The following is a 27,992-nucleotide window of genomic DNA, read 5'->3' as shown; positions in this document are numbered from 1 at the left end:
TCTGCACGCAAGATATCCCATTTGCCTGTGTTGTGTCGAAGCTCTACCTCCATATACTAGTTCCTACGAATGAATTCCAATGTGTGATAAAATAAGTGCACCCATTCCGGCTGAGGTTCCTCTCCATAGGCCTTGCTCCATTTGGTAAGATGCATGCGAGGATCATCTCACCCAGTGTACTTTTCCGATATGCGCAGCTCCAGCATCCCAAATCTAATCTTCATCATGCGCCTGTGGGTGCACCAATCTTCGAACGTTCCTTCATGTGTGCCCCACCATCGCGCTAGTGTTGCCCGCAACGCCCATTTCATCACATCAAACCATTGGTGCCCTAAGACTGCAATCTCAAATGCGGTTAGGAATTCATCTACCATGGTCAACCCATCATATTTTGGAAACTCGTGATATTGGGCCTTTACACCATATAGTGATTTAGTTAATGAGTTGTGCCATCGCTCGGCTTCTAAATCCCATGTGCATGATTCTACATTACCCTGTGATAGCCTTTCATCCTTTTTTGTTTCCATCCATTCTCGCACTTGCGTATACATCCTGTAGCTACAAGCTTCATCATTGTCGCATCCTCTGCCGTTCACAGGTTCAACGTAGCGCGCCCCTTCAGTCAGATCGAGTGAAATGACGATGTGGACCAACTTGGTTTCGAATATCATTGTCCGTTTCTTTAGATCAATTACCCCATTCATATTGGTGGCCCACTCTATTCCCAACAACGCAGGATAGGGCATAGTCTCATCCATGAGCTCAATGACTTCAAAGTCCGTTTGGGTACTTGCGCCGTCCAGATCCACCGTAACCCCTCGCAGCCTTCCCATGGGCAACACCTTCTGCTGATTGGCCATTCTTAATTGGATAGGGGACCATTGTAGTGTAGGCCTACCCATGCATTCCCAAGTTTGTTTTTGTAGTACATTGGTATCTGACCCTAGGTCCAAAACGACCTATTCCATTTCATAATCGTCAATCTGTGCCGTTAACTACAACTCCCTTCTGGTTTGTGCTGTGTGCCTTTCCAATTTTCAGATAACGCGAGGCTCACTCCAGCCAGTGCATCTACTTACCAGCTCTTGTAAGCTTTTGACCACCTTATTGTTGCGAAGTAGTCGTAAACATGTCTCTACAAAGGTAGTAATTATGGAGGATTCTCTGTTTGGAGCAGACTAGTGCTGGCTACCAAGGGTAGAGACCTCTATGAGGTTCTCCATATCTGTCTCCTTGCCACTCACTAAACTTTCTTCACCTGCTCCGACATCTGCCCTATTTTTCCATTTCACATTGACCTTGGGATCTTCGTTGTGCGGTTCGGACCTCATCATTTGCACATTTTGTGTAGTCGTCGGTTGCGCCGCCCTTTTTTCACGAATCTGCGCTATTAGTGTAGGACACTCAGTCAAATCATGATCAAATTGCTCATAGTAGCTACACGAGATTCTTGTTGGGTTGGTACACTCCCATGCGAAATGTCCTGGTCCTGCGCAGTTGTAGCATATTACCTGGTCGCGACCTCGTCCGGGTCCCATACCACCCTGACCTCATCCCCAACCCTGGAACCCACCACGCGCGATTGCCACAGCTGGATTCTAACCTCTCGCCTCGATCTGCATCCTGTACGCAAGGCACTAGTCTGTTAACAACTAGTAACTACAACAGTCTCTTTCCTCGTGGCCCACCGACCGGCAGAAGTTGCAAAACAGTTGTTGGGGGGTCTGGTTGTATTTGGGTAACAAGTGACAATTATCAGTGTTGTGCTTTCCTCCTACTTGATAGATTGTGCACCAAAGCAGAGCTGTAATGCTAGGTCCTATCTATGCCTCTGGTCGCAATAGCGTTGTCCCCCCTGAAGCCACAAAATTTACTACAACTGGGCAGTGATCTTTATCGTGTCCCTGGCTTCTGCACTTTATACACCATACTTCTTCCCGAGCATCAGCTTGCGGTGCTGGTTCTTGTTTCAACTTCTTCATTTCGATGCACAACTCCTGGATCTGTGCTTGGATTTGCTGCACTCCTAACCCTAGGTCTTGCAACGGAGTTTCATGTAGCCTCATTTCCGTTTCTAGTGCTTTGGCCTGGGTTGAGATCTTCTGTTGTGACAGAGCCGCCCTTAGGTGTGGTGGTAATGATGCCATAAACCAAGTGCAGTGTTGTGCATCTGTTAACATCATGTTAGCTTCGCGAATGGTATCTTTTAGTCTTTGATCTAGATCCCATGGGGTTTCACCAGGCCTCATCGTAATTTCCTTGAATCCTATTACCACCTATGTTTCTGACTTCGGCCGGCTAAACTCCTGCTTTAGTGCGGACTGGATGTCTGCTACCCCTGCCATAGGATTCTTGCTTGAATATTTTATGTACCAAGACAGTGCGCGACCCTGCAGTGCACTAACTAAGGTAGCCTTCCTGATATTCTCATCCGCAATTTGCTGCGCATTCCATACTGATGTCAACACAAACCAGAATTGGTTTGGGTCTTCGCCTCCTGCTCCCTTAAATACCGGCAACTAAATTGTGTTGGCCATAGTTACCCTTGCTCTACTATCAGCCTTTTCTTTAAATTCCCTGTGTTTCACACTAGACACCCCTTAGGCAGATCTCAGTCCCGGCAACAGAACCATTTGTTGGCTCAATTGGGCCTAACCTAGGTTCGGAAGAATTATTTAGCCAAACAAATCCCGCAGCTACCGGCCCTTTCGGTAACAGTCCACGGAGTGCGGACTGAGGTCTCACCCGAGGTAGCAAGGGAGGGTGCTGGAACCAGGTTTCCACACCCTTGGGATGTCTAGATGTGGTGTTAGAGGCTTCGCGCACTGTCCTGCAGCTTCGCTCTGCTTCTGCTTTGCGTAGGTCTAGATTTAGGGTTATCTCAATTGCTTACTACCGCATTGTTTATGTATTGGATTTATTTATTAAAGTCTTTAAGCAAACATTTATCAGATATAACCCATTCGTGTATTTTAAATAAGCATCAATTCATATATTCATAACCGAGACAGATGCATAAAGAATAAACAGTAATAGTGAAATCAAATTGCGATAAATCAGAAGTTTACACAGAATTCCGGAATGACTTATCTTTTATTATCTTTCTTTACCAATCCGCGCACATAGCTGTGGACTCTTCTAGGCCTCTACGCACACAGCTACAGAGCCTCTTCCTACTACCCAACCCTTCGACTCAGACTTACGGACGCTTCCTTTTTCCTCAGATACCCATTACATAATAGATTCAAGAATTTTTCCAACTAAAACCAAAAAACTATCTTTCCCCCATAGAGCCTCACTCTATTTATACCTATCTATGGTCCGCGGACTGACTTCCTATCAAAATATTTTCTATTATTTTTCAGGCGGAAAACCCTTTGACTAGATCTTTTACCCTTCGCGCTCTGCATATTTCTGAGTTTTACAATATGTTTATTCTAATTTCTAGATTAACAAACCCAAAACTGTTACGTGGGGCCTTCGCTACCCAACAATCACCGAACTTTCTCTGAAAAATGTGAGTTATTTGATTGGTGTTATGTGAAGATCCCAAGCAGGTATATATAGTGGTTTCCGCTTGTAAATAAGATAACATATGTTGATCAAGATTTGCTTCTTTGTTATAGGCCGACATGATTTCTATTTTATGACATTTTATTTTTAGGTTGACTTGAAAAAATCATTGAGGAGACTGACTTGATAATGGAGTCTTTAACTAACAAACATATTGACTTTGAAAATACCCTAAAGCCTACAATGGAGGCCTAACCTATACATTTGACCTAAGAATGAAACTTATGCTTTAATAAGTCAAATCAAATTAATAATAAAAATCATTTTCACTTTCTTTTGACAAATATATTACATTTGACTCGAGCATGATAATGAAGACCAAACCTAGTTACATTTTCCAGCACTCCCTCGTAACTTCATATTTACATATATAATCGCAGATGTACATATAAGATCTCAACACATTGTCTATGAATAATTTTAGGCACCACAATGTCATGGACTAGATTCCTAACTAGGGAAATCTATCCATTGGTCTCTCAACAATTTAGGCACCGCAATGCCATGGGATAGATTCTTGGCCAGGTAAATCTATCTAGATGGGAGTCACATGGAATCAAGCTTTCAGCCTTTCTAGGTACCATCAGGCTGACTTACTAACCATCAACCCATAAATCCATATGTGTTTCAGAGCTCAATGACCAACGCCACCCTTCCAAATTCGAGACCTAGACATCAACACAAAGTGTCGGCCAACAATTTAGGCACCATAATGCCACGGACTAGATTCTTGACTAGGGAAATCTATCCAAGTGAAAATAAGATGGACTCAAGCTTTTAGCCTCTCTAGGTACCATCAAGATTACTTGCTAATCATCAACCCATAAATGTAGGTGTGTCTCAGAGCTCAATGACCAATGCCACCCTTCCAACTTCGAGACCTAGACATCAACACAAAGTGTTAGCCAGATTTCCTCCTAGGAAATGCTTCATTCATAAAGCCTCAACACCCCTTGATCCACTAGATCAAGGATAACCACTCTCTCCCAATCAAACTAATTGGTAACTAGCATGTTAACAAAATCTTTGAGAGTTTCACCTATACAAACACAACCCCAATCAATAATACTTTCATATGTACCTAATCAAATACAAGACTCCAGGGTCTTCCAAACAAATTGATGTCACTTCTCATATTTTCATAGTAGGTCTAGGAACCAAATCTTTGACAGAAGCTTTATCAATCATACATTTTTCTTCCTACTTCACATGTAGAAACATATTCTTCAATCAGATCTTGCATTCCTTCTTTTAGCAGCACCTCAAAATACATTGCCCAATTTCCTTCTCCTACTCATGACCTTCACTAAAAATTACGGTTATTAGTCCTGGTCTAGTGCATGACACATGAATCAGAGGATCATATTTGTCACTCCCTCTTAAATAGAGAGGATCTAATCATTCCTATACAAGGAATATTCTCAACCATCCTCTTACCCTAGGGATATTCCTTCCATTCAAGCTACCTCTTAACCTAGGGAGACTTCATCCAGACTCCCTTTTAACTTAGGGGTTCTATTTCTTCTTTACGACATCAGAGAATTGTTCATGGCTTCCATCCTTCTTATCAAAGTCATTCATATATCATTCTTATCACATTAATTTTACTTAAGATCATCTTCACCAACTTGAATGATGTACCTGCACAAATTAGATAGGAAGTACAACCAAAATTATAGAAACATGAAGTTATCCATATCAAAAACTTATAACAACGAAAGAATTTATACTTTATATATATCAAATACCCAAACTTAATTATAAACAAGATACATATACTCTTCAACTTATTTCTAGTGTGATCCTGTTATGAAACCAGCTCACAAAAAGATAGAAAAGATAGATCAACACCTTAGAATTTAGCCTCTTCGAGGGGGCAACCTCCTTTACATTACATAAATGAACAATTCTTCAATGATTCAAATGACAAAACCTTCTTTCTATATATTGGAGTCTAAGGGGTCACAATATAACCAAGCCAACCTAACAATAATAATATAAGGGCACAAAAATAACAATAGAGGGATTTGATGGGGCACAGTAATAACAATATGGGGACAATAGGGGCACAACAATATTAATAAGGGATACAACTACAATATTAATGGGGGCATCACTAGTATTATAGGGACCTAACATGCCCCTTTCCTTCAAAAAAGTGTTGTCCTCAATGCTTGAGTAGTTTTAGATGCTTCTGCATAAAATTCTCATCCTCCCATGTGGAATCTTCAGCGGATAAGTTCTTCCACTTGATGAGATACTCTGAAATGGATCGATTTTGTAGTTGTCGAGTTCTTGTTTCTATGACTACTTTCGGATCCAATATACTTTTTCCTTCCTTGTCAAGTTCTGGAAAATTGTTTGAACTGGGAGCTTGTCGCCTATAACCTTCTTTAAACATGAAATATGGAAAACTGGGTGCACTCAAGAAGCTGCAGGAAGCTCCAATTTGTATGCCATAGTACCAATCTTTTGCAACACCTTGTACGGACCATAATACTTTGGTGACAATTTGTTATCCTTCTTAGCATGCTTGAGGGACATTTGTTTATATGGTTGTAGCCGTAGGAATACCCAATCACCTACATCAAAACTTCTTTCATTGTGATGTTGATCTGCCTATTGTTTCATTCTATTATGTGCCAACACGAGGTTATCCTTTAAGAGTTGGAGAACTTGTTGTTGATGCTCGATGTGATGTTCCACTGCTTGAACCTTAGAATTTTATCTTAAATATGATGTGATGGATGGTGGCTGATATCCATAAAGTGCCATAAATGGGGTCATTTTTGTTGCAGTATGGAAGGAATTGTTATACCACCATTCAGCCAGAGGCAACCATTTGACCCATTGTGTCTATTTATCAGATATAAAGCAACGAATATATCCTTCCAAACATTTGTTTACTATCTCCGTTTGCCCATTAGATTGAGGATGATAAGATTAGCTATGAGCTAACTAAGTACCAAGAGAAGAAAATAATTTTGTCCAAAAATTTCCTATAAAAATGGGATCTCTGTCACTTACACTAACTTTTGGGTTTCCATGTAGCTTTTGAATTGTTTCCATAAATGCCGTAGAAATTGTACTGGATTTAAATTGATGTGATAATGCACAAAAGTGTGCATACTTGGTAAGTTTGTCAACTACCACCATGATGACACTCTTTCCCTCAAACTTGGGTAAACCTGTGATAAAATCCATTGAAACCTCCTCCCAACGTTGGCTTGGAATGGATAAAGGTTGTAATAGACCTGGTGTCTTAATTGTTTCAGCTTTATTTTGTTGGCATACCAAACATTCCGCCACAAACTTTTGAATATCCGATTTAAGGCCATCCCAAAAAAATTCCTTCTTAACCCTGTGGTAAGTTTTTAAAATTCCTGAGTGCCCTCCTAAGGGAGAACCGTGCAATTCCAGTAGAATCTTTTGTTTGAGTTGGGAATTCTTACAGAGGTATAAGTGATCTTTGTACCATAACGAATCATTTTTCCAGCTAAATGTATCGATGTACTGGAATCTTGTTGTAACTTTCGAATAAGTTCCCACACTTCTTCATTATTCTTCCATTCCTCTGTTGCTTCGTTTATCCAATCTGGTTGGATAATAGAAATGGTGCACAACAATGCTTCGACATCCTCATATTTTCTTGAGAGTGACTCTGCCACAACATTTTTCTTCCCTTTCTTGTATATGATTTCAAGGTCATAACCCAACATCTTTTTGACCCATTTTTGTTGTTCTTCAGAGGATAATCTTTGTTCTAAAAAGTATTTAAGGCTATCATGATCCGTTTTTACCTTGAAGTGTCTTCCCATTAGGTACAGTCACCATTTATTAAGTGCATGTAGTACTACCAACATTTCATTCTCATAAATGGCTTTGTGTAAATACTTTCCCTTGAGTGGATGACTTTCGAAAGCAATGGGTCTTTCATCTTGCATTAAAACAGCACCAATTCTATTTCCAGAAGCATCACATTCCACAATAAAGGTTTTTGTGAAGTCTGGTGTAGCTAAGACCGGTGCTTGGCACATTGCCCCTTTAAGATCTTCGAAGGCCTTTGTTGCTTCTAGAGTCCATGAAAATGCATCTTTCTTCAACAATGTTGTTAGAGGTGCTGCTATTTTCCCATAATTCTTAACAAACTTGCGATAATACCTTGTCAACTCGAGAAATCCTCGCAAATGCTTTATGGATGTGGGGATTTCCCATTCCTTAATGGCTTTAATTTTGCTAGGGTCTACCTTAACTCCTTCATGAGATACAATATGACCCAGATATTCCACCTCTTATACTCCAAAGAAACATTTGGATATTTTTGCATATAATTGTTTCTCCTCCAACAGTTGTAGCACCCTGTCAACGTGTTCAACATGATCCTTCCAAGACTTGTTGTAAATTAGTATATCATCAAAAAATACTAACACAAATTTTCTAAGGAAGGGTTTGAAAATGGAATTCATCAAACCTTCAAATGTAGAAGGTGCATTGGTAAGGCCAAAAGGCATGACCAAAAACTCATAGTGACCCTCATGAGTTCTAAATGTTGTTTTCGGAATGTCTTAAGTCTTCATTCTAATTTGATGATATCCTGAACGAAGATCTAACTTGGTGAAGTAAATTCATCCATGCAATTCATCCAATAATTCATCAATGGCAGGAATGGGAAACTTATCTTTAATAGTGAGCTTGTTGAGCTCCTTATTGGTCCACGTTATCTTTTGTTTATAGATGCATGGAAAGAAGTACATAAACAGTTTGTAGCTTAACTAAAGAGAAACTTAAATGTGCACATGTGAGAAGAAGAAGAAGAAACACATAAGCATGACAAGAAGACAAGAAGCTTGATAACGGAGTTCGTCCCTCCTGGACTACATCTCCGGGCCTTGCTCGATCAATGGGGAGGCCTTCATTCATTAAAAATGGCATCAAAAGAAGTTGCATTCATCAATTTACAAAATGGAGCATTATACCTCCATGCTAAAAAGTGCCTGAAAATTGGAGAGCTTTGTTGCAGAAACTGACACCACCAATGGATTCCCGTCACCGAGAAGTGTAAAATCCATATAAAAGTTGCCTAGTTCTGAGTCTAGACCAAAATCACCCTCCTGCGAAAACGCTGCTCAAGCAAAGTTCCACCAGTGTTTCTCAGTGGCTCAGGGTTCCGCCACTTGATCTCAAAATCCGTGCCCGTTCATCTCTCCCTCCAAATGGTAAAAAATGAGTTTAAATAACCCTGCGCGGATTATTCCATAAGGTGATTATTGGCTATATTTATCAAAATCCATTTTAATATAACCATTTACCAAACTTAATGAAATCGTATTCCATAATATATAAAATATGTTTCTTTGACTTTGATTGGGGAGTGGGCCTGTACTCCACGGGACCGCACTCACCCACCCTACGGAGCATGCTTTAATTTAGTTGTACGTTGAACTATGTGGGGGCGGCGGGACCACCTCGTGGCTGCTCCCAACCACACCCGTTCTCCATGCGGATCTTGCAATATCCTTTACCATATACGTTTATGGCATGTCCGTTGGTAACTTCGTTGGGTTTCAAACGGTTGGTTTTAACCATACACCATTTTTTGTTGGTTTGTTTTAACATTAACCTTTCCACGTGAATGGAGTTCTATTTTAATATAACAACATGATTTTGTTATATATTTCATATATATTAACCCCAACATCCTTTCCACGTGGGCCATGTTGGTTATATGGTTTTGCTTATATATATATTTTTGATATGATTGTTGTTTCAATATTTTTTGGTTATATGTTTTGATTTTTATTATATAGTTAAATTAATTAAAATTTATAGTTATAACCAATGTTGTTTTTCTCTGGTTTGCTTGTGCAGGTTTTAAGAGGCTATTGGAGGGATGCCAAGTGTCAAGCTGCCATGTGGGTCCCATGTGTTAACTGGGATGCCATGTGGCACACTGTGGGCCCTATTTTTCACCTGCCATACCAATTTTTGAAGAGCTATATCTTTTGCATACGAGCTCAAATTGACGAACCATTTGCACCACCGCGATCAGGAAGACGAGCCCTCTCAACTAATGCCAACAAATTCTCTTTTCTGCCATTTTGAATTTTGAGTCTTTATCCATCTCCTTAGTGTCTCGAGATCCTCTTGGATCACCTATAATCCGGACACATGCGCCATGATCCATCCTTCTTGTGCACCAATACTATTGGAGCAGAGAAAGAACTTTGGCTAGGTTGAATTATACCAGCCTCAAGCATTTTTGCAACCATATGTTCAATTTCACTCTTTTGGGCATAGGGATATTTGTACGGCCTGATGTTTGGAGGAACACTTACTGGAATCAAATAAATAGCATGATCATGATCACGAATAGGTGGGAGACCTTTGGGAGTCTCAAATACCTTGGAATGATTGTCCAAGACTTTTTGGAGATTTGGAGCAATAGATGAATTCGATGTGGAAACATCTAGCGAACATAATTGTGCAATTACACCTCGTTGTTCCTTTTTTAGAAGCTTTGTGTGGAAACATCTAGTGAACATAATTGTGCAATCACACCTCATTGTTCCTTTTTAAGAAGATTTGTCATACTGTTAGAGCTTATTATCTTTCCTGGTTTCCCTGCAATACCCCTTAATTCAACTTCCTTTCCTTCCGCGTAAAATTTCATGAAAAGTTCTTGAAAGTTAAAAGCTATTGTACCCAAGGATTGTAGCCATTGGACTCCTAGTACAACATCAGCACCTATCATTGGAATGGAAAGCATTGGGCTTTTCAATACATATTCTCCCATGGATAGCTTGATATTATGGCACTTTCTAGAGCAATTTATCGTTCCTCCATTTGCAACCATCGCTTGACACTCTGGTGCTGGATATAGGAAGCAATTCAATTCTTTTGCTATCTTACAATGAATAAAATTGTGGGTACTTCCTGAATCAATCAACACGATTACCTTTTTCTTCTTGATTTGTCCTTCTATCTTGATGATTTGAAGAGTGGTAATTCCAGCCAATGCATTACAAGATATTGTCAGATTCATTTCTTCTTTATCTAGGCTTTATTCTGGAGTATATCCTCTTCTTTTGACCTTTCTTGCTCCTTTCCTTCTTCCTCGTCACAATCTATGTAGAATAATTTCTTCTCAGCACACTTATGACCTTTAGTGTATTTGCCATCACAACTATAACAAAGCCCTTTTGGTCTTTTTTCTTCAAATTGTTGTGGTGTCAACCTTATAAGTTGTGGAAGGCTAGGGCCAACAATACTTCCATCTTTATAGTTGTGAGTGGTATGCTTCCTGGTTGCCATAATTTTTCTTTCCATTTTCCTTGCTCACCTAAATGCCTTCTCTAATGAATCAGGTTCCTAAAGGCGAACATCATGTTGGATATTGTCCTTTAAAGTCCCTATGAACACATCAATTTTATGCTCCTCTAGCATATTTTTTACCCTTATGTTCAATTTTTGGAACTCCTCAATGTGCTCCATTATTGAACCCTTTTGTTTGAGACTTATCAATTGGCTAAAAAAAGTGTTTCTTTTTGTATCCTCATAATGTGCTGTCAATTCTTCCGTAAAAATTGCCCAAGTGATAATTTGTTTACGAGAGCAAAGCCATTAATACCATACAAACTGATTTGGTTCCAAATATAAAGTTGCAATACATACAGTTTGTGTGTTTTGCACATTATTGAGATCGAAAAATTGCTCCATCTGTAATATCCATGTTGCAGGATCCTTGCCATCAAACTTTCTCATATTGATTTTTGGAATATGGTGGGTCTTCGATCCAACATTAGAATCTATGGAATAATGATTAACATTTCTTTTGTTTTCATCATGAGTTTCCTTTACTACCCTTTCACTATTAGTGACCATTTTTTGTAGCAACTTATTCATATTTATCTTCAATTCTTCCATCTTATCATCCATGCCATCTATTTTAGCGTCCATGCCATTCATCTTAGCTTCCATGCCATCCATCTTAGCTTCTACGCCTTTCTTTAAACCATCCATCTTAGCTTCTACATATTTCTTTAAACCATCCATCTTAGATTCTGTTACTTTTGTGCGAGTGACACTTGTTGCATTTGGTCTCGTAATTTTGATATATCATATTGCATTTCTTCCTCTCCTTCATGAGTCATGCTAGAGCTTTCAGGTTGCTTACTAGGTGTTTGCATTTTCTTTTTTCAGGGCATCAACTACCGATAATAATGTTTTGCTAAGCCCTTTTAATTCCTTCAAACTAATTTTTCAAACCAAGCATATGCAAAAATTAAAAAAAAACTACACACATTTTTTCACTTTGTAGGAGCTTGATATTGCATCTGATGTATCTCTGTAATTTCAGATCATCCAATTCTAAAATTGTGACCTAAAGTAGCCCTCTACGTCCTCTTTCCAATGCCACCAGTCTGATCCAAATTGGATTCTCCAAGGAAGAGTTATGCACAATCTCCCAAGATGACCTGATTATAGACCTTTCTAGAAGAGTGAACTTGTATGAAGTGCCACGTGTCACTGTTTTGACCTTTGGCTCTGAAAAATATATACAAGAAACTACAATACGTCGTCTTTCTATACCTTCTTACAAAATTTCAATCTGATGCTCAGAGAAAGTCATGACGATTTTCCCCATGTCACCTGTTTGGAATGTAATTTAGGAGTCTTCAAAAATACCAACTTCCTCATTTCATATCTCCGCAAATATAGCGCGAAAAGCTCTAAAATCTGGACCCAATGTTCAGTGTGATTTCTTCTCAAATGGGTTTTTTTTCTCTTCTGAAACGTCGCAAAAAAAAAGTTATAGTGAAAATGCCACGATGACCTATTTGGAGCAGCGAAACCCTAGAATCCAAAGCTCTGATACCAAATGTTATGAAACTAGCTCACAAAAAGATAGAAAAGATAGATCAACGCCTTAGAATTCAGCCTCTTCTAGGGGGCAACCTCCTTTACATTACATAAATGAACAATTCTTTGATGATTCAAATGAAAAAACTTCCTTTCTATATATAGGAGTCTAAGGGGTCACAATATAACCAAGCCAACCTAACAATAATAATATAAAGGCACAAAAATAATAATAGAGGGATTCTATGAGGCACAGTGATAACAATATGGGGACAATAGGGGCACAACAATATCAATAAGGGATACAACTACAATATTAATGGGGGCATCACTAGTATTATAGGGACCTAACAGATCTGGATTTAAATAGGAATGCAACAAATTGCATATATAACCATAAATACTAAGATGCAACAGAAACAACACTTCATTTCAAATATCAAATACTGAAATATGCTTACAAACAGAATGGAAATAAGGCTAGCTCAAGCGATGGTAGCTCATCTCTCAGAAGAGATGTGGCGGTTACATGCGTCTGAACTGTGTTACAATGACGCTCAAAGGCCTATTTATTATTGAGAAACAATGGAAAACTCTAAACATCCAAAAACCTAACCCTAGGAAATGAAGCGCCAAACTATGGGCCCCATTTGGATAAATTGGTACATCAACTTCTTGGGGTCGTAACTTTGGCATACGATCTCTATTTGATGCACAAAATACCTCGTTAGCAAGATCTATCCGAGGACTACAAATTTTGAATGACCAACATGGGTCTTTGTTTAGGGCCTGAAAATGGCTCCAGAAGTTCACGACCCGAAAAACTGCCAAAAATAGTAAATTGTGCTACAAATAAGGAAACTAAAAAACTGAAAGAAACAATGTTGGGGGTCCAAGTGGAATAGGTGGGTGGCCACCAATATCCCCCTAGATCATAGGGACTTTGTCATATACCTTAGACTACATCATAACAACTTTCATTACATCTAGGGTTTTAATGTTTCTTCCAAAAGTATGACATACCTTACTACAACATATAGCAAAGGCTAGAAAAAATTCAAATAAATACGATATAAAAAGCAGCTAACAACTTTTCAAAAGTCATATGTTAGAATTCTCACTAGGTTTCATACAAATCCTAGATTTCATACAAAAGAGTCAATCAAAACCAATCATAGCTTAGTGATTAACATGACCAACTTCCACTAGGGTTAGTTGCAAACCCTATATTTTCAATCAAACACCAATCCCACAAAAACTCAAATACAAATCTCAAATTATCGCATTGTTATCATACATCAGAGGTTTTTACTTCTACTAAGGTTTAACATCAAAACCCTAGAATACTGTCATCCTAGAAAGACAAACTTTGACTAGGGCTTAGGTCCAAACCCTAGGATTCATGACCACTGACAAATAGGTCAACTCATACATCTAGGACATCATCATCATGCATAGGCAAATCATAGACAAAATTAATATATTAGACATATGTCGTCTTAGAACAGTCTAGGGTTTCAACCAAATGGACACATACCTAGGGTTTCATTCTTAGGACTCTATAAAAAGAGTTTTTCTTACAAACCAAACCAAACCCTAAGAATCTAGGGTTTCATAACATATCAGAGTGAACCCTACAATACCAAAACTTCAAAGGTTCGAGGTATGAGACAAACAACGTTCAACCTTAACAAGTTAAGGTTTCTTGAACATACAGAAATCCAAAACATGACATCATCAACAAGAACTTCAAATAACATTTCACAATAACCCTAAGGAGGCTAGGGTTTCACACATTGTCAGCATACCCTTAGGCTAGGGCTTTCCAGAGACCCTATCCATGTTTCTATAAAATTAATTAAGAATTTAGAGAGGGGTATATTTATCGAGAGATGGATCTCCCTAAATAAGAATCTTTATGATTCTAGGCTAGACATAACGATATTGGTCATGTAATGCAAACTTCAAAAATAGATGATCATACTTTTAAGAGAATCTTGTAATGTGTATGGTTTGGAGATATTCGTTGGCAAACCTGGTGAGGATTCCTTAAAGTGTTTGCTTGTATTAAGCCATCAACTATAGTACATACTTACAAGCACAACATGTGATACCAAGGACATAATTTAATTTTATTACGTTATATATTTTACATAATCAAGGAGGAGGGACTTTTTCATTCTTTCAAACATTAGTAGGACCCTTTTATTTAACATTCTAGGTTACATGCAAACCCTAGAAAATACATTCTACATTATCTAGAAATTACAATCTTTATCCTATAACCAAGAATAATTTGGTATTTAGATATATGTTGCAAATCTAAAAAATTCATGATCACACGTACCTTGACATTACATACCTCTAATTTATTAGACTTGTTGTAGTAAAAATACTTTACTAGTTCCTTCGAGTATCAATTTCATCTACCATAAGACAGACCTCGAATCCTTTATGGGGTGACACGATGCCTTATACTTTGGTTCTTCGGTCATGTGATGGTTGATTTCTCTTTACCATGCTAACACCAATCCCTTCTTACTAAGGCGGCATCAAAACCATAACACTATAGTTATATTGAACCTTCATCACTGTGATTACCTCAAGACTTTAGAACGAAACTATGGTAGATTGATCCTCCATCTGTATTCCCTAACACTGACAGTAATAACATCAAGAACATTTCAGTGCCTAAACTGAGCTCCCAAACATTGCCTCTGAGATTGTTGAGATACATTTCTAAAATCCAAACTCAATTTCTCAATTTTTTCAAGGTCCTTATGTTAATTTTTGTGATCTTCTGAGTGTGCTGGAAGAGCATCAAATTGTAGTTTATCATAATTCATTTATATATATTATTGAAAGTGTATACTATAATTTGCATCATTTCAAAGAAGTATGCCTAGCTTGTTTCTAAATTCTTTACTACAATTCATCGAAACTTATCCACCAAAGTATATCTACATAACATCAAACTGAGTCTACTTATTCGAACTCCTCAAGTGATACCAAATTTTGTTACTTCCTTACTGTGCAATATCACTGAAACCAATTCGCAATAATCTCAGAGATCCGAACTTATGTGGCATCATCAAGATAATTCAAGCTTCTATAAAAATATCCATTAGTTTCATTAACCTAGAACTACCTTTTATCATGATCATAGCTCTGATGCTATGCTGGAAAAATAATTGAGATGGCAATTAAAACAATTTTCCTTTTAATGGAATTAACTTGTGATATTTTTATTATTACTATTCGATTTATTAATTATGTTTTCATATCATCAAGATTAATGCCAAGCAACAAATGAGAGAACATATGATATAGGCATGTTGCAAGGGAAAAACCTCCCTTAAGGGGAAAACCCAGTCACAAAGTCTTCCTTCACTATATTCAAAAGATGAGATGACCAAGACCCTTACAATCTAAACCAAGACATCCTTCATCCATCAAGTCAATCTTGTTATGCATAAATTCCACGGCTTCGTGTAGTTGTCGCTATTCTTCATACTTGTCTTTGAGGAGATCACTTCCGAGACCAATCTAAGCTTCTTCATCTTGTGATTGCACCATTATAATAACATCGAGATACTGTGGACATATCACTGTAGTACCACTGAAATAAAGTCACTGTAATGCATCTCTAAATGGAGGTTACTATGATTCTGAATTCATCCGAACTTTTGTATACTGAGATATCTGAACTTCTCTATGTAGAAGTAACGAACATATATCTCTGAAGCCCTATACAAACTTTTATGTAATCTCCGAGCTTCATCACTGAAACTTTCTCTGAAAAATATGAGTTCTGTGAATGGTTTTATCTGAAGATCCAAAGTGGTTATATATAGTGGTTTCCCCATGTAAATAGACCAACATTTGTTCATGAAGAGTTGTGTCTTTGTTATAGGCTGACATGAGTTTTTTTTATGATAATTTCTTTTCAGGCCGACTTGAAGGAATCATCAAGGAGATTGACTTGATGATGGAGGAGTCTTTAACCAACAAACATACTGACTTTGAAAATACCCTAAAGCCTACAATGGAGGCTTGACCTATACATTTGATTCGAGCAAGAAAATCATGCTTAAATAGTAAAATCAAGTTAATAATGAAAATTCTTTTTGCTTTATTTTGACAAATATATTACATTTTACTCCAGTACAATAATGAAGACCAAACTTAGTTACATTTTCCATCACTTTTTGTCACAATAGTGGGCTGGTCAATGAGTTTCGTAATCTCGGCAAGAGCTGCTTCGATGAATTGGTTGTGTGCTTCCATGAAGAAAATGTGCCCTAGCCTCTACAATTGAGAGTCGGTTATTTCGACTTGCATAGTTCTTAAAGTAATTATTTATCTTCATCTACCACCGTTATTTTATCTCTTCTAAAGTTAACATTTATGTTTGCATGTTATAATCACCCTAGCCCAATACTACCAATGAAGGAACCAATGTTATAATCTAGTAGAAAGTAAGCATAGTTACGAGTAGAAAGGACAACAAAAACTCATATAATCATGTGCAACAAAAGAATAGTAAAATAAAAACAAAGTAGCAGATTACCAACAAAGGCACACTTTTATTATATTCTCTTGAAAGACAATAAAAACCAATATATTGATGCATACATTGTCATATGTATACTCTATCGAGACAGTTACAACAATTTAACTGTCAAAATCAGCTTAACCTATCCGATTTGGAGCATCGACTTGACTTGAGAGTCGACCAACTTTACAACATAGATTTCTAACTCAACTCACTAAGTTGACTAGCCCCTCAAACAAGTGGCTTGGCATGGCCATTTACTTGTCCCAAGAGATGCCCCTTACATAAAATCTTTGTACAAGATTTGTCTCTAATGTGAATGTTCCTTACTTGGAGTCACTATTGAAATATTATTTTCATGTTTACACTCTTTTCAGACATGCATCATATAAGGAGCCATCATTTTATGCATGCTATTAGGCTTGTTGACATATGTAAGATCTATATCAGTTAACAATAGCTGTTATGCCCAAGCAGCAATGAAGTGGGACCTACACCAACAGCTTCACCATGCTTCAAGTGTACTCCACAACCATATTACATACTTTTCCATGCTCATTAGTAGCTCTTCAAGATCACACGATCACTTCTTTGGTCGGATTACCACAAAATTTGTAGTTCCAAAGGTTTTAGGATATTTAATTGAATCATTTATTATAGCAACTCTTGTTTATCAAAATTTTCCATGTAGCTTGTTTGGCATGCCATGAAGCCTCTACTAAAACCACTTATCACTCCCTAAACTATTAAATACCATCCAAATGAATTGCAAGAGGCTTGCTCAAGACTACATCTCAACATCATTTCACACTTCAATATCTCCATTGTATCATAAAGGGAAAAATATTATCAAAGAAGCATGATTATCATGAAATAAAAACTAGGCAAACCACATAGAAAATTTGATGAATGATGCGGCCTGGGAATAACGAAAATGGCCCCTGGTGAATGAGTCATGGAGGGATATTTTATTTATAGCACAAAGTTTTATACTTAGGAAACTTTGTGAAGTATTTTATTTGCAACAAGACTCATGAAATGGAGGTTGGATAACAATTTGTTATACATTGCAATTCTAGAAAACAATGCACAAACTTGGAAACAATATGTTGAGATGACACTTGTCATTATTGTATTGGTTGTTGCATGGAAAGGAAATTGGAGTTATGAGGTAAAGGTTCCTTAATAAGTAGTTTCATCTATTGTCTAATCATATCCATGCATAATTTTTTTTTTTTTTGTGGAGAATGCAGTGTATGTTGGATTTATGGGCAATGAAATAGGGATATTTTCAAGAAAATCGTAGTAAAACAACAATATTTATAAGAAAAAACAAAAAAAAAAGCATTCTTTTAGCAAGGATTTGTCCCTTGAAATAAAATGGTTAAGGTTAATGCTTATGTGATCATTTTTAGTGCATTTTTCCTTCGGAGTTTGGACTAAAACACCATCTACAAAACTAAGGGTTTAGAATTTTCACTTGAGATAGAGTGGTAAGATTTTGGCAATCACATGCATGGTGATTGTGGAGAAATACCTTAGCTAAAAATTTTATCCACAAGAAGACCATCAAATTCTAGATTTTAGCCACATAAGATACACATTTAAATGTTGATGGTTATTCTTAGAGTTATTTGCGAAAAAGGTTCAAAAATGTTGTAGTGAGGTTAACTTGATTTTGCTAATATATACAAAGAAAAAAGATTTCATGTGGAAGCTATCATTCTCAAGCCTACATAGAATTGCTAAGGGAACCATAAAATAGTTTGAGTTTTCATTAGCAGAGATTATATAAAAGATATGGCATCTAGGAGGAAAGTTGTAGGAGTGATTAGCGTGGAAATTATTATTTTAAACAGAGTATTGCATCATCAACAACAATGTGACCTTGGTAATCAAGACAGATATTTGTGTTTACTAAAACAACAAGATGATAGTGACATATCAATGGGTAGAGGACAAAATTGTAAGTTGATAGTGATAAAGACATAAATAAAGCTAAATAGAAACTTTATTACAAAAGAATGACCCAAACAGTAAAATGGATGCTTTTAACACTGAACTCTAATGGAATTGGTCCACTTGACTTGTTCTCGTTCAACGAAATCATTTTTTGCAGCATGTTGAACTTCTAGAATATTTTAATTATTGACATTGGAGCAAAAATTCTGAAGGGGACATGATAGTTGTGACAAGTAGTTGAAAGAGACATTGCAAGAACCTCTCTTAGACATCCTAGCAAGAATGCGAGCAGTGTTATTGAGAGAGATTGTGGTGACATCATTAGAAATGAACTACAAACATCTCGTATTAAGACACAACAAAATTAATTACCAATTGAATTTTTTAGCAATTCGATAGAGCCAAAGATAGACCAAAAGTAACGCCATGGCATCCAGGTACTTTTCATCCTTTCTACTAACTTAGATGCATATGCGAAAAGGGTCAATGTGTATAATGGGCTCATGATGGTAGGATCAATGCAAGTTCTTGAAGTGATTAGTTTTTACCTTAGTGCCACTACTTGAGAGTAATGCATGCACTACAAAAATGTCATGGATCAAGGAATGCAAGTCTATACATTATAATGGTTGAAGGCACCAATATCTATGGTCACACTAGGCATCATCACAATATAGAAAGCAAACATGAATTCTTTCCACAGATATAGCAACTACACAACTGAGAAATATGTTTTTTACTATGAAAATGTTGTATTGAAATGGCTATTGGCAGGAAGCTTCAGTTCTTGACAATGCGCTCTCCCACAAAAAGGAAGTCTTTGAAATTTTTATATTAATTCTAATTATTTATGAGATTGTACATTAGTTCAATTATGGCGTGTACCAATTCTTTCATTTCATTGTTTTATAGGCCAGATAATGATCATGTCGAATTGATTGTCTATAAAGATGGAGCACAAATAAGGCTTCTAGGTCGTGTTGGTGCATAGGAAGAATAGGGTACTCTAGAACAATCCCCTCTCAAGGTGCCACACCAAGCAGTAGGAGAAACATTCAAGGTCCAATGGGTGATGGAGTGTATGAGGAAGGATGCTAAGTCATCCAATAAACCAACCCATCATCAAGGCTAGGGTGTCCCATCAAGTGAGCATGCCAGCATAAGGTCCAATTCCCTCTAAAGAGCGTGCAACATCATCCACGGGGTACGGAAGAAGCATCATCAATTTCCTACAGAGGACCATGCATATCAATGCACCATCATCAACTATGGCCTCAAAGAATCAAGTGAGAGCAATTAATGCATACAAGAGCCAATGTAACATAAAATGCAAGGCATATTTAATGCAAAAGATACATAAGTAGATCACATTTGGTATCTTCTTCAAACTTCACACTATATTATGACTTTGTGCAATTTGGTAAGTTTAGGTGTGGGAGGACCATTAGAGAACCCTATGAGGTGTGCCAATATCCAGATAGAGGAGTATTTCATAAGAAACCAATCAAAGTGTAAGTGTGAAGGATAATGGCATGACTTAGGGTTTACTTCATAGGAATGGTGTCTTTGACATGCATGACCATATATGATGTTGATCTCTATGAGCACTTTGTAGAGGGAGAGCTCCATGCATCAAGTTACCCTTTCATTGAGATTGTGTCTTTTCACCCCTTCTCTTCTCTTCATCTGATCTATAATACATATATTTAATTTAAAAAATAATAATTGTTATATTTAATTTAAAAAATATAATTGTAATATAATAAATATATTTAATTTAAGAAATATAATTGTAAAATAAAACTCTGGGTTACAACATAAATCTATATGAAACATAAACAGATAATATATGAAACAAATTGATTGGAATGTTAGCTGATATGATTATAGTGTAAGTAAAGTGGGACTTTACTATAAACTAGCATTTGCACCAAATGTTGCAAAGGAAACGCCGTAAGGCATAAATTGAGGAACAATTCCGACATGGGAATGGGAAAATGTACATAAGATGCAGATATGTAGCATAAATGAGATTCTAAAGATGTATAAATTGAAGTTTATTTAGGGTGCTTAAGTCTATATTTTTTTTAATTATTGAATTAATATTGCATATAAATCTCATAAAATTCAACCAACTTATAATTGAGGGCTCTGATCTCTAAGTTTGGCTTTGGGTCATTAACATGGTAATGCACTGTCTCAACCACTAAACCACATAACAACAAACACAAGACTACAAAATGTTACGATCATTACTATAGTAAACCCAATGACTCTACACACAATAATTTATTCTTTACTCGAAGAGAATATTGCTTAACCATATCCACAAAAAGATTGCAAGGTGGAAAGCATTATGCAAAACAGAACCTCTGTTATTATAACTTGTAAGTTGTAGCATTGTTCCAACCAATAAAACTATCTTCACATTTTGGAAGATCAAATGGAAATAAGTTTTGAATAATTCAATAAAAAACGTCCAAGATCATTGGATTACATGATTAATGGTACCCTGTCCTATGAATCTAATATTTTTATGCACTTACAATTAAGGGAGAAAACAAGGTCCAAACAATGTATACCACAGGGACCAATAATTAGTATATTTGCTAATCCTTGCTAGGATAAAAAAAAAACAACATTACTTCTCCTTAAATCCTTCACAATCAAATTATACAATTGTTGTACAACACAAGGCCCATGCTGTTGTCAATAGTTCTGATTGAGAATGCGACCAGATTCCTTCAATCTCATACAGTGATTAATGCACCAATTATACAATTGTTGTACAACACAAGACTCATGTTGTTGTCAATCAAGCAATAGTTCTGATCGAGAATGCGCCAGATTCCTTCAATCTCATATAGTGATTAATGCACCAAACACAGATGTACTAGTTGCAACGACTTTTATATCATTTTGCTGATGTTGTCATGTCAAAATCAATGTGATACAATTAAGTCACCTTTAAGAAGAACCTCATTGCAATTTCTATACAAGGATGTCTGTCTTATCATTACTCATTCTAATTTCACCTCTTTTATTGTCAGACTTCACGAATTAGCCTCCAAATGCTTGCTTCATCCACAGACCAGTGAATTACCTTTTATAAATATTTTGTTTGAGCATTGGAACTCAATAACATTTACAAAATTATAAAAAGTTTATCTCCAATCAATTTCTTTTCTTTTCTTTTTCTTTTTCTGATTTCCACTTATTATTGTTATATAAATATCTAAACTCATTTTATAATACTTTAAAAATAGAAATTTTCAGATATTATAATCCCTAAATCCTTTCTTCCCATTCTTAATGACTTTTGCAATTGGAAATAGGGCTTTGCAATTAGGTTCCCTCTACATTAAACTCTGCAACTGACCCACCACGGTTAGTGTTGGAGTCCTTGGAGGGGTTTTATTCTCTTGAACAAAAGTCAAGTGACAAGAAAGAGTCTGGGCTCCCGGCTCTACGCCGGGCCTGTACATTATTACTGGAATCTCTTGTACCTGTTTTGGCAGATCCTATTTTGGGTGTTGAACATCCAGTTCTGCCCTTAAATATAAAGGAGCAAGCCAAAAGTTTTGCACATGAATGGAAGTCGAAGATAAACCTTGAAGGAGATGTTGCCAATGGCAATTTGTTGGAGGCCCAGGCCTTCTTGCAACTTCTAGCTACTTTTGGAATTGCGTCAGTTTGATAAAGATGACTTATGCAAGCTTGTTCTTGCATTTGCACGGTGCAGGCAGACACCTGAACTCTGTCGTTCCCTTGGACTTGAATCAAAAATGCCAGGTTGGTTGGCTGGTGTTCTGTAATGTTAGCCTCAGTGGCTAGGCTGGCAAAATTTCCATCCATTTTGGTAGATAGGCTTTTTGTTGTTTTTCTGGCATTCATGGCTAGCTTGGTTTTTTTGAGGGACTGGTGGATTTTATCAGTATACTTGGTTGTGGCTGATTGAGTTGAAGATAAATTTTGGTAATCCTGGCTGTAGTAAACCTTCCCAACGTTTTTTGTTTAGTCCAGTGAACGGGTTTCTAAGTTGACGGGGTTGGTAGTCTTTTCTTTAGATCTCAACATTTCATATGCAAGGCAGATACTGAGTGGCCTCTACTAGGTAGACATCTTTTTATGAGGTAGAAAGTTGTATGTAAGTTATTTTGTTGATATTAATAAAGGCACCTGAAGATGATCAGCTATGGTAAAGTGTCATAAGGCCTTTCATGAGTGGGGAACTGTTTACTTACGAAAATGGTCTCAAGCTGGCATAGTTGTTGTCTTTATTGACAAATCCGTTGAAGTTGTCTGTATTGTTTTTTCTTTCACAGTAAACTGTCTTTTGGTATTTCAAATGTTTGTGACATATTCAGATTAACTGAAAATTTTGTGACAATTTCATGCAGATGTTGTAGAAACCCTGGTCAATAGTGGAAAACAAATTGAGGCAGTCAACTTTGCTCATGCATTTGGGCTGACAGAGAAGTTTGCACCTGTTCCTGTGTTGAAAACAAATTGAGGCAGTCAACTTTGCTCATGCATTTGGGCTGACAGAGAAGTTTGCACCTGTTCCTTTGTTGAAGGAATATCTGAAAGATGCTAAGAAAGCTTCTCAGGCAAGTTTAAAAAGCGGGAATAACTCTACTGTTGCACAAGTATGATTGTATTACTGTTATACAAAATGTCTTGTTATGCGATGATCATTTTGGCTTAGTATTGTTGGTTATATCGGAAGTTCCTTTTTTGACCGATATTTTTATTTGCTGCTACAGAATGAAGTAAATACAAAAGAGCTTTCTGCTTACAGAGCTGTTATAAAGTGCATTGAGGAGCACAAACTTGAATCGCAGTTCTCACTAGATCCTCTTCAAAAGCGTGTAGCTCAGCTAGAGAAAGCTAAGGCTGACAGAAAAAGGTCTGCAGGTGCTGTTAAGTCTCAACCTAAGCGTCCTCGTGCTAATGGAGGAAATGTTGGTGTATATATGCCTCCGTTAAGTGCAGATGAAATAACTCCGACTCTTTATGCTTCTTCCAATGGTGCAGACAGAAGCTTTTATAGGTCTTTGGATAGAGTACAATATTCTGGTGCAGCTCCAGGTGTTACATCCTACAACCTACAGGGCCAAAATGCATATGACAGATCAAACCAATGATTATATGGAGCAGGCTATGGTGTTGGAAATAGGACTCCAGTCTCGCTCTCAAGGCCATATATGTATCCATCAGATAACATGGGGGCCTTCATTGTTGGGTTCTGATTCTTACAATTCCTCTACTAATTACAGCAACCATCACTTTGGCAGTAGACTGCCTGCCCCTCCTCCAGCTTATCAGTCTTCTTTTATACATTAGGTAGGTACGGTGCTTATCTTACCGTGGTCAAGCAAGTCCTGATCTTATCAGGCCACATAAAACCTTTTCTATTGGATGTGGCTGGTAGTAAGCACTTAGCTTTGAAGAGGTTTTTTGACTTTGTTTCTGTAAATCTAAAAGATTGGCAAAGTTCATTTGGCAGCTTTTCACAATTTTCAGTGGTGTTTTCTTCTATTAAGGAATTTTATTTTTGTATGGTATTGAGTGCTTCATTACTTTCCCAGGTTACTATATACTGTAGTGTTTACAGTTCAAAGATGATTCTATGCATAATTTTGGTATTTTTTTATTTGTTTGACAAATCAGAGAGGATCAATCTGTCTCTTTGTGGAAGATTAAAATTTGGTGAATAATATATCATTTGTGATCTTTTTCGGAGCTCATAACACAAGACTTTCAATTGCATTGTATGTCGAGCGCTGGTCTTGTGCTGAATATGATTTAATTGTCCACTTGCACGTTACCTCATTGGTACCTGTTTACTCTACGCCTATGAAGCGAATCAGATTTTATTTTGATTAGTCCAATTGTAAGGCTATTTTTGAAACTGGACCCTGCCCCTCTTAAGCTGCTGCATGATTTAAATCCCCCTTTTTGAGCAGAAATGATTTGTAGTGCTAGTGGTATAGTTGTTATACCCTGCATTAATATTTTTGTGTTCTCTGTAACGAGGACAAAGCACATTAGAGTTATATGTCCCATCTAGAACTAGCAATTGTCTCAAAAGGTACAAAGAGAGGCCGATAGGATTATTAAATTAGAATTGTTGAATTTCTCTAGAAGAGATGTTGGTTCAAGCCTACAAGGAGCAAAGAGATTTGATGTTTGGAGTTCTATGCTTTTTAGACACCATATTTCTTTAAATACAACTTAATTTTAGAAAAAGTTCAACCGCAATGCAGTTCTGCCATGCAGACATACATTTAAATCGCTATTGGGCTTATGATATTGACAAATTCAAAGTAAACTGGTATACAAGAGAATGTACCAAGCTAAACCACAAGTTACACATCTTCAAACCTAAAAAAGTACATAACAATGGTTTGGCATATCAATAGCGATATCATAATTGCTTTTCCTTCCACATACATACAATTGCTCCAAAGGCAAGGACAAGAAAATTTTTCAGCTCTAGTGAGCACCAGTGGGTCACCAAAACGAGTGACCACTAATGGCTTTCACATTTATACAAGGAATTGGCAAGGGACTTTACATGGACTCCACTCACCTTCAGACACAGCTTCAGCCAATATGGAGAGTGATTGAAATTGAACATAGCTAAGTAGTGGCATTGGCTCACAGTAATACACCAAGTATAAAATATTTAAGCTTTTACAGAAGCAAGGAGTAAGAAAAATTATGAAGCTCAGAGAAGTAGATTTAAATCAATCAAAGCTTGTTGAACGGCTATAATGTCCATAGAAATAATCTTCCAATGTTCTGCTCTCATGTACAAGATTTACACTTTGATCTGGACTACTGTTTGATACCAAATCATCATCAACTCCAAGCATTGCAAGTGATAGATGAGTTTGGATGTCACAACTCCCAGAGTTTTCTCCAGATTCATCCTCAATCAATTCATCTAATTCCATGGACATTGTCAATTACCTCTTGGTCCAATAAGGTAGGTCATCTCCTTCTCCTCGTAGTAATTTCAAAGTCTGCAATAATAAGTTACAGACAAACAATGAGGAAGAATAAGTTCACGTTCTTACATTAACATTTATCCATTGTTTGAAATTTCACAAAGTCAGTTTAATGCAAAGGTAAGCCACTTTATTTGGGGAAACCAAAGCTTTCAATTCAAATCTTGCAATCCAAATTTCAGCTAGGATAGTGATTCTCAGGAAAGCTATATACTCTCTTGATATTGGAGCGAAAGCAGATATGCTGGCTCTTCTTGCCTATTCAGGGAGGGGTAATTTGCATACTGAAGATTTGGTTTGAGATATGATGTAATCTCTTTTGCTAATATTCAAAGAATATTATATTTCATTAATGGAAAAATAGATTATTGGCAATTGAGGATTTGAATATTTTGCCATAATCCACCATCAGCATTTAGGGCTAACCTGTTTAAGGGTGATGATTTTACAAATTGAACTACTAAACAAATGTTTAGATTACAACCCTAAACACTAGGTCTAAACACCCTTTACTCTATGTCAGAAGGATATCAACTCGATATTTCATGTGCCATTCTTCGTTATAGGAAAAAACAATTCTAGCACTAACTCCTCACAGGAAAGGAAATGTCTTCAAGCAACTAAATTTGACATAAGATCAGAAACTGAAACATATATATGCAACTAATGAGAATAAGAGTAATTACTCTGTTCATTCGAGGTCGAAACTAAGCTGCCTGTCTCAGACAACATGCTGCACCAATGACCATTCTCTTCATCTTCCTCATGTCATAAGCATCTTCCAAAAGTGGATCTGCAAGTTCTTTTACAGAGCCAGCTGCCAGTAATGGCCTTGCCTAAATTTTGAAATTTACAAGAGATTAAGATTCTGAACCAAGACAAAGAAACCAAAAGAATCCAAAATTATCAAATACAAAACAAGCAGCCTTGCCTAAATTTTGAAATTTACAAGAGATTAAGATTCTGAACCAAGACAAAGAAACCAAAAGAATCCAAAATTATCAAATACAAAACAAGCAAGGACACTAGAGCCCTACCCACATAACCAAGCTTTCTTGGCCTTTAGGATTCTTGTCATTGAAACCATGCAGCAATCAGCCCACCAAGCTATACAGAGGAGTCAGGCAGAGACACCGGGGAAAATGGGTGGCAGAGAACAGATTACCCAGAAACAGAAACAGGCTTTGGCTTGGGACTTTTGATACAGTAGAGGATGCAGCATTGGCCTATGACAGGGCTGCTTACAGGTTAAGAGGTGAGTATGCTCGCTTGAATTTTCCAGGTTTAAAACATCAACTGCAATTGAGTCATGATACTGATAGGCCAACCCCATCCTCTACATCCAATCAGGATTCAATTACAGCCATTAGCAATCAATCTGGACAGTTTTCTGCTCTGCAAACTTCTGTAGATGCTAAACTGCAAGCAATCTGTGAACGTTTATCTGCATACAATAAGCCATCACATGAAGAAATGTTGGGCCATAATTTTTTGAATCAAAAGACCATCACGGTGACACCTTCCAAGGAGAATTCACTCATTGAGGTGAAATCAGAATGTCCTGATATATGCAACTGTCAGGGAGATAAAACTTCAGTGATTACTGCACTGAATTCTAATTCTGAAATGCCTTGTAGATCTGTGATAGATGTACTCAGCACTATGCCATCAATCTCTGCTTCAGCCTCATTGTCAGCGCCAGCTTCAATATGGACTGATGTTGATGAAGTGGATCCTCTTATCAGAATGCCTTCTTTGGACATGGACATGACTTGGGACGTGCTGGATTCTGATAATGCATATATAACATGTTAGAAAGCAAGCAAGTGGCTAGAACATGGGTGACTAATCACCAAATTATGTTTGAGCCATGAGTTTGGCCAAATTATGTTGCCAAACTATGTTTGAGCCCTGAGTTTGGCCAGCCTTGAGATCTTACAGTTTCACACAATTCATTAATTTAGGAAGAGTAGAGAAGTAGCTACGGTAAACACCTGGTGTTGTAAGGTCCATAGTCATGTTTAGTA

At 37.2% G+C, this 27,992-nt stretch overlaps 2 protein-coding genes, 1 long non-coding RNA gene and 1 pseudogene across 3 annotated transcripts; 3 read left to right on the top strand and 1 right to left on the bottom strand.

Moving 5' to 3' along the window:
* Positions 1–4,072: 4,072 nt before the first annotated feature.
* LOC149210726 (endoribonuclease Dicer homolog 2-like) lies at positions 4,073–22,646 on the top strand (annotated as a pseudogene).
* Positions 22,647–23,600: 954 nt separating this feature from the next.
* On the top strand, positions 23,601–24,096 carry LOC149210725 (FRIGIDA-like protein 4b). The gene is made up of 2 exons (XM_089399067.1): positions 23,601–23,606; positions 23,716–24,096. The coding sequence occupies exons 1-2, from the start codon at positions 23,601–23,603 to the stop codon at positions 24,094–24,096; spliced, it is 387 nt and encodes a 128-aa protein (XP_089255193.1).
* Positions 24,097–25,923: 1,827 nt separating this feature from the next.
* LOC149210724 (uncharacterized) lies at positions 25,924–27,001 on the bottom strand. The gene is made up of 2 exons (XR_016252302.1): positions 26,652–27,001; positions 25,924–25,980 (listed from the first exon to the last, which is right to left on the bottom strand). It is a non-coding gene; the product is annotated as an uncharacterized LOC149210724 (long non-coding RNA).
* A 49-nt stretch (positions 27,002–27,050) lies between these two features.
* Positions 27,051–27,780, top strand: LOC149210723 (ethylene-responsive transcription factor ERF061-like). Its single transcript, XM_089399066.1, has 2 exons — positions 27,051–27,084; positions 27,173–27,780. Exons 1-2 carry the CDS (start codon positions 27,051–27,053, stop codon positions 27,778–27,780), a joined length of 642 nt encoding a protein of 213 aa, XP_089255192.1.
* The last annotated feature ends 212 nt before the right edge of the window (positions 27,781–27,992 follow it).

This window comes from Pinus tabuliformis, chromosome 1_2, assembly GCF_031772625.1.
Source record: "Pinus tabuliformis cultivar Carrire ecotype Pingquan chromosome 1_2, CPIR1, whole genome shotgun sequence".
In the NCBI taxonomy this organism is placed as follows: Eukaryota; Viridiplantae; Streptophyta; class Pinopsida; order Pinales; family Pinaceae; genus Pinus; species Pinus tabuliformis.
This window is presented reverse-complemented; position numbering and strand designations above follow the sequence as displayed.